This window comes from Pan troglodytes, chromosome 1 (assembly GCF_028858775.2).
Source record: "Pan troglodytes isolate AG18354 chromosome 1, NHGRI_mPanTro3-v2.0_pri, whole genome shotgun sequence".
Taxonomy (NCBI): Eukaryota; Metazoa; Chordata; class Mammalia; order Primates; family Hominidae; genus Pan; species Pan troglodytes.
This window is the reverse complement of record NC_072398.2, coordinates 137,049,564-137,063,719: the sequence shown is the minus strand read 5'-3', so window position 1 is coordinate 137,063,719 and position 14,156 is coordinate 137,049,564. Positions and strand designations below refer to the sequence as shown.

General features: G+C 44.6%; 1 protein-coding gene across 1 annotated transcript in view; it reads right to left on the bottom strand.

The window, feature by feature from the left end:
- The window catches only part of ABCA4 (ATP binding cassette subfamily A member 4), a 128,570-nt gene extending 123,623 nt beyond the window's left edge, over positions 1–4,947 (bottom strand). The window contains exon 1 of the mRNA XM_054668016.2: positions 4,851–4,947. Coding sequence (XP_054523991.1) covers positions 4,851–4,916 — 66 coding nt within the window. The 5' untranslated portion in view covers positions 4,917–4,947. The remainder of the gene's footprint in view (positions 1–4,850) is intronic.
- Positions 4,948–14,156: the final 9,209 nt, after the last annotated feature.

The window sequence follows — 14,156 nt, the reverse complement described above, 5'->3', positions numbered from 1 at the left end:
ACAAGGCACGGTGACTTAAAGGCCTCCTCTCAGGAGTAGGGGAGGGATCAGCACCTCCTTTCTCCCTTCCTTCTTTGTCTGGCCCTAGGACTGTTCCTACCTCACCTGTGCCCTCTTCTCATCCTTGAATTAGGCTGTTGTTTTTTGCCTATAATCCCCTCCCCTCAAATCATCACCCCTGTTGATTAGGTCAGCACTTCTCATGTGGCTGCAGGCTGAAAACATGCCGGGGTCTCAGATCATACCCCAGATCAACTACATCAGAATCTTGGGGCATGGGACATCAGGGTTCTTCTTTTTAACACGTCTCAGGTAGTTCTAACATGCAGCCAAGGTTGAGAACCGCTGCTCTAGGTAATGGTTGGTTGGTAATCTTTGAAAAATATTTGTTGAGAGGTCACTGTTGTTCTAACTCTGTGAGAGTGTGTTTGTTTTTGGCGGGGGGCGGGGGCGGGTGCTGCATTTCACACGTCACTCCCTGGTCAAAGACCACCAGCCATTCTTTTCCTAGCCTGACAGGTCTGGTTTTCACAATAGCGTCTTCTGCCGGCTTCCAAAATCATGCTCAGCATCCCCTCCCCAGAGCGGCATCCCTGTCCTTGACGCTTAACTGCGCACAGGCATACCCCAGGGAGAAATTCCACAGTATAATTAAAAACATGTTTTCTCAGCAGCTCAGACTCCCCCTACCCTGCCCTTTATACATGTCTGTAACTTTAATTAAGCCCAGCCAAGGCTCAGAAGGGCTGGTGGAAAATTCTTTTTTCCCAAACTGGTATTTCCTTCTTTTTTTCTTTTTCTTTTCTTTTCTTTTCCCCTTCCCTCCCTCCCTCCTTCCTTCCTTCCTTCCTTCCTTCTTTTCTTTCTTTCTTTCTTTCTTTCTCTTTCTTTCTTTCCTTTTCTTTCTTTCTTCTTCTTTCCTTTCTTTCCTTTCTCTCTCTCTTCCTCTCTCTCTCTCTCCCTCTCACCTCCCCTCCTCTCTTTACCATTCAATCAACATGGGGAGGAGGGGTTTCTGGCAAGGACACAGTTGTGCTTGTTGTTTTAGAACTGAGCCTGTTAAATTTTCTTCCTTCCTGCTCTGTTTTCAATTTAACAGAAGGCAGCCAAGGCCTAAAATGAGCCCCACGATTCTTCCTTCTGCACCGAGAACCAGGACAGAATTCTTAGCCTGGACAAACATGACCCAGAGCCTGGGTACACTGGAGTTGGTGCCCAGCCTCTCTTTACTTGCCACATTCTCGGCTTGATGCTGAACCCAGGACAAAGGCCACAGCTGTCCCAGGTGCTCCGGGGTGTGGTGTCCAAAAAATGATTAGCGCCTCACTTTCATGAGTCCTCAGGCCTCCCCCAGATATCCGTCCTAACCCAGAAGCTGGGATGAAGGGATGACACCAAGAGACCCACCTAGTGATCTTCATAAACCCTCCCTGACACAGCGCCAGGTCCACAGCCAACACGGGCTGATGTATACTTGTCTTGTGCAGTGGAGAGAGCACTCGTCATTGGGAATGCACGTTATCAGGATGAACTCCTTGGGAAGTCTTCTCTCACCCTCTCCAGCCCCGGTGCCTCCTCTGAGCTCACAGACCTCCTCCTCACCTCCCACCCGTGTTTCCTTCTACTCCACGGTCTCCACGTTGTGCTGCACAGTAATTATACGTGGGAGCCGCTCCTGCCTGGCTCTGAACTCCATGAAGGCAGTGGCTGTGTCTAGCTCACCTTGGTATAGGGCAAACACACGTCCCAGTTTTCCAGGTCCAGTGTTGGTTTACATTTATTGTCCCAGTGCAATTATTAATAGTGCTCCCTTTCACTTGCAAAACTGCCCTGATTGGATGATAAATTATATGGCCACTCTATCTTAGTGATACCAGTGACCAGACTATTGGATAGATCTCGATCCACGGGGGTCAGTGTGGTGTAACGGCCATGCCTGCCTGTCCCGGGTCACGCAGCATGGGTGTGAATCCCAGGTCCAACCCCACCAGTTACTAATCCTTCTCTGGAGCCTCAGTGACCTCATCAGTACCAGGGGGATCACAGAGAGGCCTCTCTCGTGGAACTGTTCGGAGAGTTCAGGGAGGTGATGCACTTAGTACAGTGCCAGACACTTAGTAACACTTGACAAACATTAACAGAGGAAGAAAAAAAGAGGGAGGAAAGCAGAGATCTGAAGATTTTCATCTTATGCCCTTAGGGATTGGGAGCTGAGGAATGAGGAAATTTGGTATCTGATTTTACTCCTGCTCTGCTTACAGGAGACATGGAGGTTTGAGGGAAAACCTGGGAGCTGAATTATGGGCTGGGTGGTTGTACTTTTCTTAGAGGGACCATCTTCTAGAGGCAGAAGTTTCCAGAAGAACCGAAAGCTTAGGAAGGAGCCACAGATCCCTCTCAGAGCTACTGAATCTGTGGGGGGTGCCTCTGTCTTACCCAGACATCCTGGAAGCTCCTGGAATGTGGTAGCAGGTGGGGAGCCATCGGGAGGCGTGCCAGACAGAAATCTCAATTTCCAGGCCATCAGGATGGCCTCCAGTGAACGCCAGCCCAGACGAGGCCTGGCCCTGGGAGGTGCCCTGGCCAAGGCCCTCAGCCTGAGTGGCTCCACCTCCCTGGGAGCACACTGTGGAGAAGGCAGAGTCCCTGAGCAGGAGTCGCCCACCCACGCCAGGGAAAGGCCAGATTGAGAGGGAGGGCACCAGAGTATTCTGAAAACAGGGTTATTCTCTGTCACAGCGACATGAGCGCCACAGGAATGGGCTCATTTTAGGCCAGCAGCTACAGTCCTGTTATCATGTGACCCCCTTTGAGGGTCACAAAGAGCACAGTGAGAATAAAATGAACTGAGAATTGTAATTTCTTATGGGAAAGAGAGAACAATGGCATATTGGATTTTCCTCCGCAGTCCACAGATGCCTCACATAGGCAGGGGCTGGGAGGTCTTGTTGCCATTGTATACCCATGAACCTAGCACAGTGCCTGGAGATTATTTTTTGATAGAAGGAAAGAATGAATACATGAAAAAATTTAATCATGAGGTTTTTTTTTTTCCAGTTTTATCAGGATTTTCATGCAAGAAGGGAAGCTCCTAGAAGAAAGGACTGAGTTTCTGATTACTCTTAATACTTGGCCCCTGGGGACAACAGATAACTTCAGCACCAGGCTTGACAGAAGAAAGTGACCTGAGGACAATGGTGCTTCCCAGACAAGTCAGGTTTAACCTGTCTCTTCCCCCTGCAGCCTCCCTGCGTCCTGGGCCAGCCACACACAGGTTTTGGAGCCATCCATGCGCATGGTTGAAGCATGTCCCATGCTGCTCTCTTTTATGCTGGTTGTTAAGCTATTGTTCCTCGGCCCCACATGCACCAACCTGCCAGGGCTTTCTCCTCAGGGGTCCAGACCCGAGGTCAGGTTCAGAGATCCAGCAGCAGCCTCGATGCACGCCTTCCTCCCAAGTCCTAATGTCAGCTCCACAGACCTCTCATCTATGCTCCAAGTCTTAACAATTCCTGTCTCTTCCCTTGGTTCTCTCAGCCCTAGGGGTGGGAGCTGTGTCCTGCAATTGCTACCTCCATGATACCTTAGAGTTTCCTTTTACTGTCTCAGGTACCAGCTCTGTACTTAGCTAACACCTTTTAATATTAAACTCTAAGGAGACCCTAACTGAGACACTCATTCATAGGCCTTCACCTGTTCCAGTTGGCCCCATCACCTACATGAACTTATTCTGAACCGAGATGTGGAACAAATACTGTTCTCTTCTCGCCTAAAGCAGGTCTCCCTCCCTTTCCTCCTGATCTCTCCAGTGGCTTGCAGCTCCCAGGGTCCTAATCTCACCCCTACCCAGCCCCCACCCCTTATCCCCTCCTTCCTCTTTCAGCTCCTTTAGTCATCGGCATTTGCACAACTCTGCAAGGCTGTAGCAAAGTGCATTCTTTCTTTACAGTTCTATAGTCACTCCTTATCCTTTCCCAGAAAAAAATGCACAAAGCCAGTTGTCATTTACAAGTACAGTCTTGGTGTTCTCTGATCTCCGGCACCTTTTGCCCGCACTTCTCATGGACTATTCCGCCTATGCTACTTTATGTTGCTCTTGGTCTCCAAACATACTTTGGGTTTTCCCAGGCAGAACAGAAGCCAATCCAGGGTGGAATCTGTGTCGTGCTTTTAGGGCTCCAGTCTAACCCAGGCTGGTGTCTGCTCATTGAAAGAGTTCAGGAAATGTGCGTGATGGTTAATAACGTATTGCATCTCACAGAATCTAGGACGCAGTCAATTGTAAGACGCACTGTTACTTTTCTGCACCACTAAGAAAGAAAAATAATGTGTCCAGTTAAACTGTGACTTGATCGTGAGCTGCATGCCAATTTCAGAAACGCTAACATGTGAAAAAACAATGTGCCTCAGAGAATCAATGAAATAAGGCCTCACTAAGCTGGGAAGCTGTTCGAGGGGGTTCTTGCTTGCCTTTGGCCTGCTCTTCAGGGCTTAAAGTTCTTCCCACTGCTCAGTGTGGATGCCCTAGAGAGAGGTAGACTGGACAGGCAGGTGTAAAACGGGGGGTGGGGGAGGTGCGGTCAGGCAATGAATTGACAGGCACGGTAGGCAAAAGATTTTCATGTGGCTGAGGACAGAGAAACACATCTTCCTGGGAAGGGCACTGTCAGAGGGGCCCACAGAAAGGCCGTCCAGCTAAACACTGCTTCAGTGCTAATCGGCGACAAGCCCACTGACTGCTCACAACCCTCCACCCTGCCCCACCACCCTACCCCACCACCCCACCCCACACTTCCAACCTGTTTATTTGCTCCACACCTCATTTTTAAACCACAGACAGTAACTGTTACCTTTTGCCTTTTCCGCAGGGTCCAGTTCTTCCAGAGCAAAAGCTGTATCTGTCTCACAAAGCCCATGCTAATGACCACACGAAGACCAGACTGGTCAGAGCTGAGGCCCCTCAGACAGCAAAGGACATAAACGCCGCTAAGAGCGCCTCTGGCTCCGGACGCTGTGTCCTTCTCCTGGTGATTAAAGGCTACTTTTCCCCTTCAAAGCATAATCCCTTTTAATTACACATAAGCCCTTAGTTGGGGAGAGGAGGCCGACACTGTGTTGGCTCCCTTTTATGGAGAGAAAGAGAACCCTAAAGACACAAGTGGCTGGGCACCAGGGAAATTGAGGTGGGGGATGCAATGGGAAACCAAGACCCTCAGGCACTCTCCTCCATGAGAGGGGTTCCTGAGGGGGATGTCTTTAGGTATCTTTGACCTTAAGTTTGGAACAAAATCTCTTTGCATAAATATAGGCTGGGCATTTGTCCTCGGCAAGAGCCTGCCATGAGCCGGCAGTCAGGGTTTGACTGGCCCTTTAAGTCCAATCGACTCACTCGGCAGATCTGAAGTGATCCCTCCCTCTTTTAGTCTTTTATCTTGCTCCGTAATGACTGAAGTCATTATGGTCAGCTAGTTGGGTTATCTCTGAGCTTAGCAGAGGGTAATGATGTTTATCTCTTGTGCTGAAATTGATCAACTAGTAGTGGCTGCCTGGTGCTGTGATGGAAAAGGCACTGGAACACTCCAGGCTCAGCAGGACAGAGCCGTGATTGACTTGCAATGTCTGACTGGAGTGCGGGCATGAGGAGAGGCAGCAGGTGGGCCCATTACTGTCATTCCAGCCCTACAATGGGGTGGTGCTGGGTTGACTCATCACCAGGTGAGGGATCTGTGATCCCAAGGGACACCCCAAACAGAAGCCTCCCTGGCACTTCGCCGTGGAACTTTTTGTCTCTGCCTCCTCAAATCTCAGAATGTGTTCTCTTTGAAAGACTCTAGACCCTTGAGACCTGGATGGGGGGAGGGAGAACCACAGAGAGGAATGGATGCTGACTTCATAGAGTTTGCGGTCTGGTTGTAAACACGGGACTTGAACTCGAATAACTCAAGGAGTGTGATGAGGGCCCATAGGCTGTGCATGGTGGGGCTTCAAAGAAGAGAGAGATGGTTTCTGCTTATGATGGCAAAAAGGCTCCTTGGAGGTGATGGCATTTAAGACAAGCTTGCAGAATTACAAAATAACATTTTATAGTAAGTTTATGATTTATAAACTGCTTTTGCATATGTTATTTCATTTTAGCCTCACTACAATTTTGTGAGGTCCATATTTGTTGTTTTACAGATGAGGAACGTGAAGCTTAGTGAGATTAAGTACTTTGCTCACGGTCCCACATGGCAACGGTGGGTACTTGAACAAGTGAGTCATTTAAACTCTGCAAAGACAGGGAGGAATAGCTTATCTTGCCCAGGAAAACCACAAGTGAAACATGGCTGGAGTGAAGGCTATGAGGCTATGAATGGAGGATGCTGGAAAAGGAGACAGGAACCAGACTGAAAAATTGATGATGATGATGATGATGATGATGATGATGGTGATGATGATGACTGATTCAACTGAGATTTACTGAGCACCTGCGAAGTGACTGGAGTGGCCCACAAGTGCAGGCTACCCCCAAGCAAGCTCTGGCAGAATCATTAAGACCTTGTTACTAAAGGATATGGGTTTTATCATGCTGAAGGTGATGAAAAATTTTAATCCAGTGGCTGCCAAGAGTAGTCAGTTCACCTCGGCAGCAATGTGGGGGTGGTTTGGGGGGAGCCAGAGAGCCTGAACCATGCAGTGACAGCCATGATGGAGAGAAGGGGAGGGACTGGAGGGATAGGAAGGAATGAGACACAGCAGTGCCTGATGAGTTACTGGAAGAGGGTGGTGAGGAAGAGGCAGAAGTCAGCTAGATGGAGTTTGGGGCTTGACTGGCTGGCTAGTGAGACGGTGGTGCTCATAACTGAGGAGGGAATGCCAGAGGAAGGCCAGTGGGGAGTAGGAGGCAGTTGGGGGGAACAGGGGTTTGCATTTGATATACTGAAGCTGAAGTTCTATGACATCTGACCACACATATTCAGCAGGCAGTTGAATACTTGGGTCTGGAGTCAAGAATAAGCTTGTGAGATGGAGACATAGATTTGTGAGTGGTCAACATATAGGTGGAAGATTAAGTCCTGGGAGTGATTAAACAGGTGACCCCGGAAAGAGAAGCTTGGAGAGTATATGAGGTTGCTGAAGGGGAGCCACAGCTGGTGAAGGAATATGCCTCCTTCCAATTCCCAAAGACATCAGCTATATAAGTCATAGTTTCAAAATGGTCCATTCTTCATTGAGCTAGAAAGTTAAACTATGAGCACTTTGTTAATATTCAATTGATGATGCTCTAATAGTATTATTCCCATCTAACCAGTTTTCTTGCCTGAACAAATCTGTTTGTTGAGATTGACACACACATGAAATAAAATGTATCATTTGAACCTTATTTTAAGTGTACAGTTGAGTAGTGTTGATACATTCATATTGTGCAGCCATCAGCACCATCCATCTTCAGAACTTTTTCATTTTGCAAAACTGAAACTCTGTATCCATTAAACACTAACTCCCCAGTGTTCCCTCCCCCTAGCCCCTGCCAACCACTCTATTTTCTGTCTCAATGAACTTGACTACTCTAGGTACCCCATCTAAGTGGAATCATAGAAAAGCATAATCTTTAAAGTTCATCTATGTTGTAGAAAGCCATCTTAATCTGTTTGAGCTGCTATAACAAAATACCATAAACTGGGTGGTTTATAAACAACAGGAACTTATTTCTCACAGCTTTGCAGGCTGGGAAGTCCAAGATCAAGGTGCCAATAGATTTGGTGTCTGGTGAGGGCCTATTTCCTGACATGTAGGTGGTAACTTCTTGGTGTGACCTCATCCAGTGGAAGGGAAAAGGGGTCTCTCTTGGGCTTCTTTTTATGAGGGCACTAGTCCCATTCACGAGGGTTGTACCCTCATGACCTAATCACCTCCACAAAGCCTCACCTCCTAATACCATCACCTTGGGGGTTAGGATTTCAATTTATGAATTTTAGAGGAACACATAATTTAGACCATAGCAGATGTGTCAGAATTTCTTTCTTTGTTTGTTTGTTTGTTTTTTTTTGAGATGCAGTTTCGCTCTTGTTGCCCAGGCTGGAGTGTGATGGTGCAATCTCAGCTCATTGCAACCTCTGCTTCCTGGGTTCAAGCGATTCTCCTGCCTCAGCCTACTGAGTACCTGGGATTACAGGCAGGTGCCACCATGCCTGGCTAATTTTGTTTTTGTATTTTAAGTAGATATGAGGTTTCTCCATGTTGGTCAGGCTGGTCTCAAACTCCCAACCTCAGGTGATCTGCCTGCCTTGGGCTCCCAAAGTGCTGGTGTTACAGGTGTGAGCCACCGTGCCCGGCCAGAATTTCTTTCCTTTTTAAGGTCAGTTAATATCCTATTGTCAGTATAGACCTCATTTTGTTTATCCATTCGTCCATCCAGGGTCATTCGGGTTGTTTCCACCTTTTGGCTATTGTGAGTAATGCTGCTATGAACATAGGTGTACAAATATTTGAGATTCTGCTTTCAATTATTTGGGGTATATACCTAGGAGTGAAACTGCTGAATCGAATGGTATAACTGTTTATTTTTTGAAGAACTACCATACTATTTCCCTTAGCAGCTGCACCATTGTACATTCCAATCAGCAGTGCACAATGGTTCCAGCTTCTCCACATCCTGGCCAACACTTGTTATGCTCTGTTTTTCTTCTTCTCACCACCATCCTAAAGGGTGTGAGATGGTATTTCACTGTGGTTTTGATTTGCATGTCCCTAATGATTAATGATGTTAAGGACATTTAACTCTTTTTTACTCTTTCAATATTATAGATATTTGGTAGGATTTTTCTCCCAAGGTAACTCCAGTTGTTTAAAAATTATGTCAAACTAAAAGCTGTGTTTAGTTTTTTCATATATTTCTGAGAATATACCTAGTGAGTCAAAAATGATACTGATAACTGTACATTTCATTCTCATAGTTATCACCATTAACACACATTGATCAGGGTGAATATGAAATTGATGTGGTCCTGGCAGTAGTTTTGAGCTACGACCCTGCACATAGATTAAGAGTTGTGGTGTTAAGCGATAGACCATATCAATTCACATTTACATTCAGAATTATAAACAAGTCAAGGAAAATGGTGAAGTTTTAAAGATCTTCTCACTTCTATTCCTGAGGGTTGAACTAGGAAGAGGCATTCTGCTACTTACATCAGTTATTCTGCAAACAAAAATTCAGTAGTGGAGAGAAGTAATTTATAACTTTTTACAGTTTCTATTTGGAAGAAAAGCTATGGAAAAATATGTAGACAAAATTACTTTGAAATTACTGTAATTTTGGAGTGGAGATAAATTTGATAATGGAACCAATACCAAAAGATCACCATCAATTCACTTGCAACAAGCTGAAGAAAATAGAATGTCCCCAAATATATCATTAGACATATGTTTATTTCAAACAGTGATTATAGGTGGAATGAGAAGACATTATGAATCTATGTCACAAGCATAAAGGCAGTTTTGGGACATCATAATGTAAGATGAAAAATATCTGATTTTTAAATTTGATTTTATTTCTACCAAACTCAAAACTAAATCATTGTACAATTAAAACTTGAAACTCCAATCATCATGAATAACATGTTTCCTCAGCTTACGCAATAATATTTCATGAGATGATAGTGCAATAAATAAATAAGGCTCAGTTTATGAAAGTTACACATAGAAAAAACTCCAAGGCTGAGTGGAAGCTGCCAGCAGGTTGACTGCCTGGCTCACAAAGATTTGCTCTTTTCTAGGAGTGACTCCAACACCAAGGGAAGAGTCTGCAGTAGGCTTGTTAATGCCAAAGTGGACTGGTCATGTGCAGTCACATGATCTTAGCTGGGCCAGTCAGGGCCTATTTACAGAAATTTGGGGCATGGATCTGTGAGAAGCATGGGTTAATCATTACAGAAGTACAGAAGTGTTGAGAAATTAGAGGCCATGCTGGGTCACTAGGTTCAGTTTGTGTACGTAGGGGCCTAAGCAAAGACTGGGGACTGGATTTCACTTGTTTTTGCTAAACAAGCCTGGGATCCTGGTATAGGGCTGCATCCTATCAAAGGAGGTACCTTTTTCCTTTCACAAAGGCGTCTTCTGCTCACCAAACTATACAACCACGAGACTGCATCCACCCAGAGGAGCACCTTTTCTAATTTGCGTAAAAATGCCATATAGGCTAGCAGAGGACCTGAGGCTGTGTTCCCCACCACTAGGAGAAATCTGATCTGCAGTAACAGAGAATGAAGGGATTGCACAGAGAGGCCGAGGTAGAGAGCATAGGTCCCAGTTGTAGCTGAGTCCCTGGTTCCAGCTGTCCTTGGGAGACAGCTGTTCCCTCCTCTTCAGGCAGATTATCAGTAAGACACTCCAATCCTTTCAATAAAACCTCCTTTTGCCTAAATTAGTTCAAATTTGGCTTCCAGAGTATATGAATAAAATTCCTGGGTAGGTCCATGATTGCAATAATAATATAAGTATTATAAATGCTAACATAATCCAATGGAGTTGCAGCAGAATTTAAAGAAGAGAGGTACTGTCATGAGTATCTTCAAGAAAGTAAAAGAAATCCAAAATACCCAATATTAGCAATTCCTGCATCTCTTAAGAAAAGGCTTACAAGTTTTCAAAACTTGCTAAGCAGTGTCAAGCCAAGTAGGAAGATGTGTGGCAAGTTCAAAATACATCAACCATTGCACATTACTAGCTGGAACGGAAGTGCTTTGATAGGTTACAAAAACATTAAAATGATATCATCTGATTCTCCAAATCCTTTCATGGCCAATGAATCAAGTGAAATATTTGTTTCCAATTCTGAATCGACTTTTGTTTAAAATTTATTTATTGTTCACTCAGCATTACCAGAATTCTTTCTAAAGCGCCTCAAAGTGGAACTGTAAAAATATTTTTCCTTTGTTTTAAAAAATAGAAGCAATATCACATAGTTTACCATCAGAGAGAAGTGATGGATATTTCAAAACCATTTGGCACAGAGAAGAGGAATTTTTCCAGAAAAAATATCTCCAAAATTCCCATATTTTAAAATATCTTTGGAGGAGAAAAAACTTAAAATTGTAAGATTTGGGGTAAGGCATTTCCCCCTACCTCCTCAAGACAGAATAAGATTAATATCTATTACTGTAGCTTACTAACTATATCAGTAAATTTAAATTCATACTTTTTTCTGATAATTATACCAAAATGAAAATAATTTCTGAATTATTGAATAACAAAACACTTAAAAAAACTTTACAAACTTGATGCAAATGTAATTCCAGAACTTTACTTTTACCTAAAATGCCTATAGCTCAATTTTACTTATTAATCAATCTTGACTGTTCTCATACTTGACATGGTCTTATTAGTAAGCCATGTGGCTTGGAGCTAGTGCATATTGCTTTGATTTGGCTGGTCATTGTAGCAAGAATGGCATGCCCAATTTTCTACCTTTCATTGCTAGGAAAATTTACACAGCAAAAGAGGTCCCCTCATCTCTAATTATTGTGGAGCAGAAATTAATGACCAAACTAATAGAACTAAAGGACTCAGTGGTGTTGTGGAATCATTGGGCCCATCAGCTGAGAAATAAATGTTATTTTACTAATTGAATTTCCCCTATAAAAATCTTTCACTCCAGCTGGTACTAATTTCACTTTGCCTGTAATAATTTTGGACCTCAGGTTGTTGTTACTTTGGATTAACATGTAGATATTGAAGTTTAGCTTATGAAAATAGTACTATTTGCAAAAACAATACTCACTTGAACATTTTCATGAGTTTTTCTTGGAAATGAGAAGAGAGTTACTGCTTTTATGTCTAAACAATCTTTGTCCATCACCTCCTCCAAATATTCCAGAGTTCCTCCAAATATTCCAAATATTCCAGGGGACTATGTAGGGGGAAAGGTCTAAGATGGAAATCTAGGGAACCGATTATTTAAAAGGCAGGTACACAAGTGTTCATCACAACATCCCTTCTAACAGCAAAACTTGGAAATATCTGTCACAGAAGAATGGATAAATGAATTATGGTATATTCTCTCAGCCAAATCTCTCACTGCAGTGAGCATGAATAAACCACATCTACAAAAATACAATTTTCCCATACATAATGCTGAGCAAAAGAAGCCTGGCAGAGCATTCATAGCCTACATTTACAAAGTTCAAGCACAGGCAAAACTCATCTCTAATGCTTGAAGTCAAGATGGTAGTTACTCTTTGGGGGATCTGGTGGCTGGAACGGGCACAAGGGCATTTCTAAGCGTGCTGGAAACACATCATCTTTTGATCTGAGCGCTAGTTACGTGGAGTGTTCTGTTTGTGAAAATGACCAACCTGTGAACTTACGATTTGTGCACTTCTCTGTATATATACTTCAATCATAGTCTGTTATTTATTTATTTATTTTTAAACAGGTGAAGGAAGAGAACCCAGTGAGGGAAGCTGAGCAGGATGAGCTAGAGATGATGGAGAAAAGTCTGGAAAGAGGGGTGCCCTGGGAGCCACAGAAAGAGGATGTTTCAGGAGGAAGGATCAGTCTGCAGTACTAAATGGCTCAAGAAAGGCCTAGAAGGATAAAGACTGAAAGCTGCCCATTGGATTTGACAACTGACCTCTGAAAGAACAGTTTTAATGGGAGGCAGAAACAAGACAGCAGAGGGTTGAAGAGCAAGACCCTGGAGATGGGAGCTACTCTTTCCAGTGGCCAGACTGTACTCTTTCCAGTGGCCACAGCAGCTGGAGGGAACGAGAACACTGGGTCCAGGAGGTCTTTTCCCTGAAGACAGGAGAGATTGAACCACGTTAATGTGTGGGAGACAGCTGGTTGAGAGAGAGATGCTAAAGTTACTGGGGGATGGTTGATGGGGTTCCCGAGGAAGTGGAGGAGGTGGGATTAGCCCTGGGCAGGGGAAGGGGCTCCTTGCATTCCACAGACACTGCAGGAAAGGAGGCCAGGAAGTAAGTACGATTCACTGAGGGAGTGGAGGCTGAGAGTTGAGGGAGCTCATCCTCATGACTTCTAACTTAAATTTGCATAGGAGGTCAATAAGGAGATTAAGTCAGATAATGAGAAATCTTATGTGCAGATTCATTGCCTCATCTTAACTTTGCTCTCCTTTGATCATTTCTAAAGCAAAGTGCAGTTTAGTCAGTCATCTAAAATGGAAGAAAAACTTATAGACAGTGTGTAGAGATCTTAGGGGGACAAATTATTCACAGACAACTCCCCCTCCCTTCTCACCCAGACACATACTCTCACCATTATATCCATTTTATTCATTGGCAAAAGACAGATAAAGAGTATTGTTATTCAGTTCAGCTTGACGGTTTAACCCAATAATTAGCACCAGTAACAATGCTTTCTGGAAATTGTTTTCCCAGGTACGGTTTCTTCTGGCCTAGGACAGCTAAATCTGTTCAGAGGTCTCCTGGCCCCAGGAAAAGCAAGGTTGAGTTTGTGTCCTGCAGTGGAACCAAATTTCTTCTCAATCTTCAGCTGCTTTGGGGCTTCTGCTGGCACCCCAAGCTCTGCCGAAGGCAGATCAGTTTGGGGTGACTACACATATGGAAACTAAAGATCGGGGAATGTATTCATATAAACTACCTGGTCAGGCACCTTTGGGAAGTCTTCATGGAGTCCAGGGAGGCACGGGGGTGGGGTGGAGTCCATATACCCCAGCGCGATGGGCTCTGCTTTAGCAGAATAAAGCTAAATCGGGCCGGGAGCGGTGGCTCATGCCTGTAATCCCAGCACTTTGGGAGGCCGAGGCGGGCAGATCATGAGGTCAGGAGATCGAGACCATCCTGGCTAACACGGTGAAACCCCGTCTCTACTAAAAATACAAAAAAAATTAGCCGGGCGTGGTGGCGGGCGCCTGTAGTCCCAGCTACTTGGGAGGCTGAGGCAGGAGAATGGCGTGAACCCGAGAGGCGGAGCTTGCAGTGAGCTGAGATTGAGCCACTGCACTCCAGCCTGGGTGTCAGAGCGAGACTGTCTCAAAAAAAAAAAAAAAAGCTAAATCAAGTTGTTATCAAAAATGAGAAGCAGGTTGTTATTCCAAACACATCTAATACACTCACTTCCAAAGCTGTTTAGAGTTTTGCTGATTTGACACCAGAAAACCCACGGGAGTCCAGAGATTTTACATTTTCTGG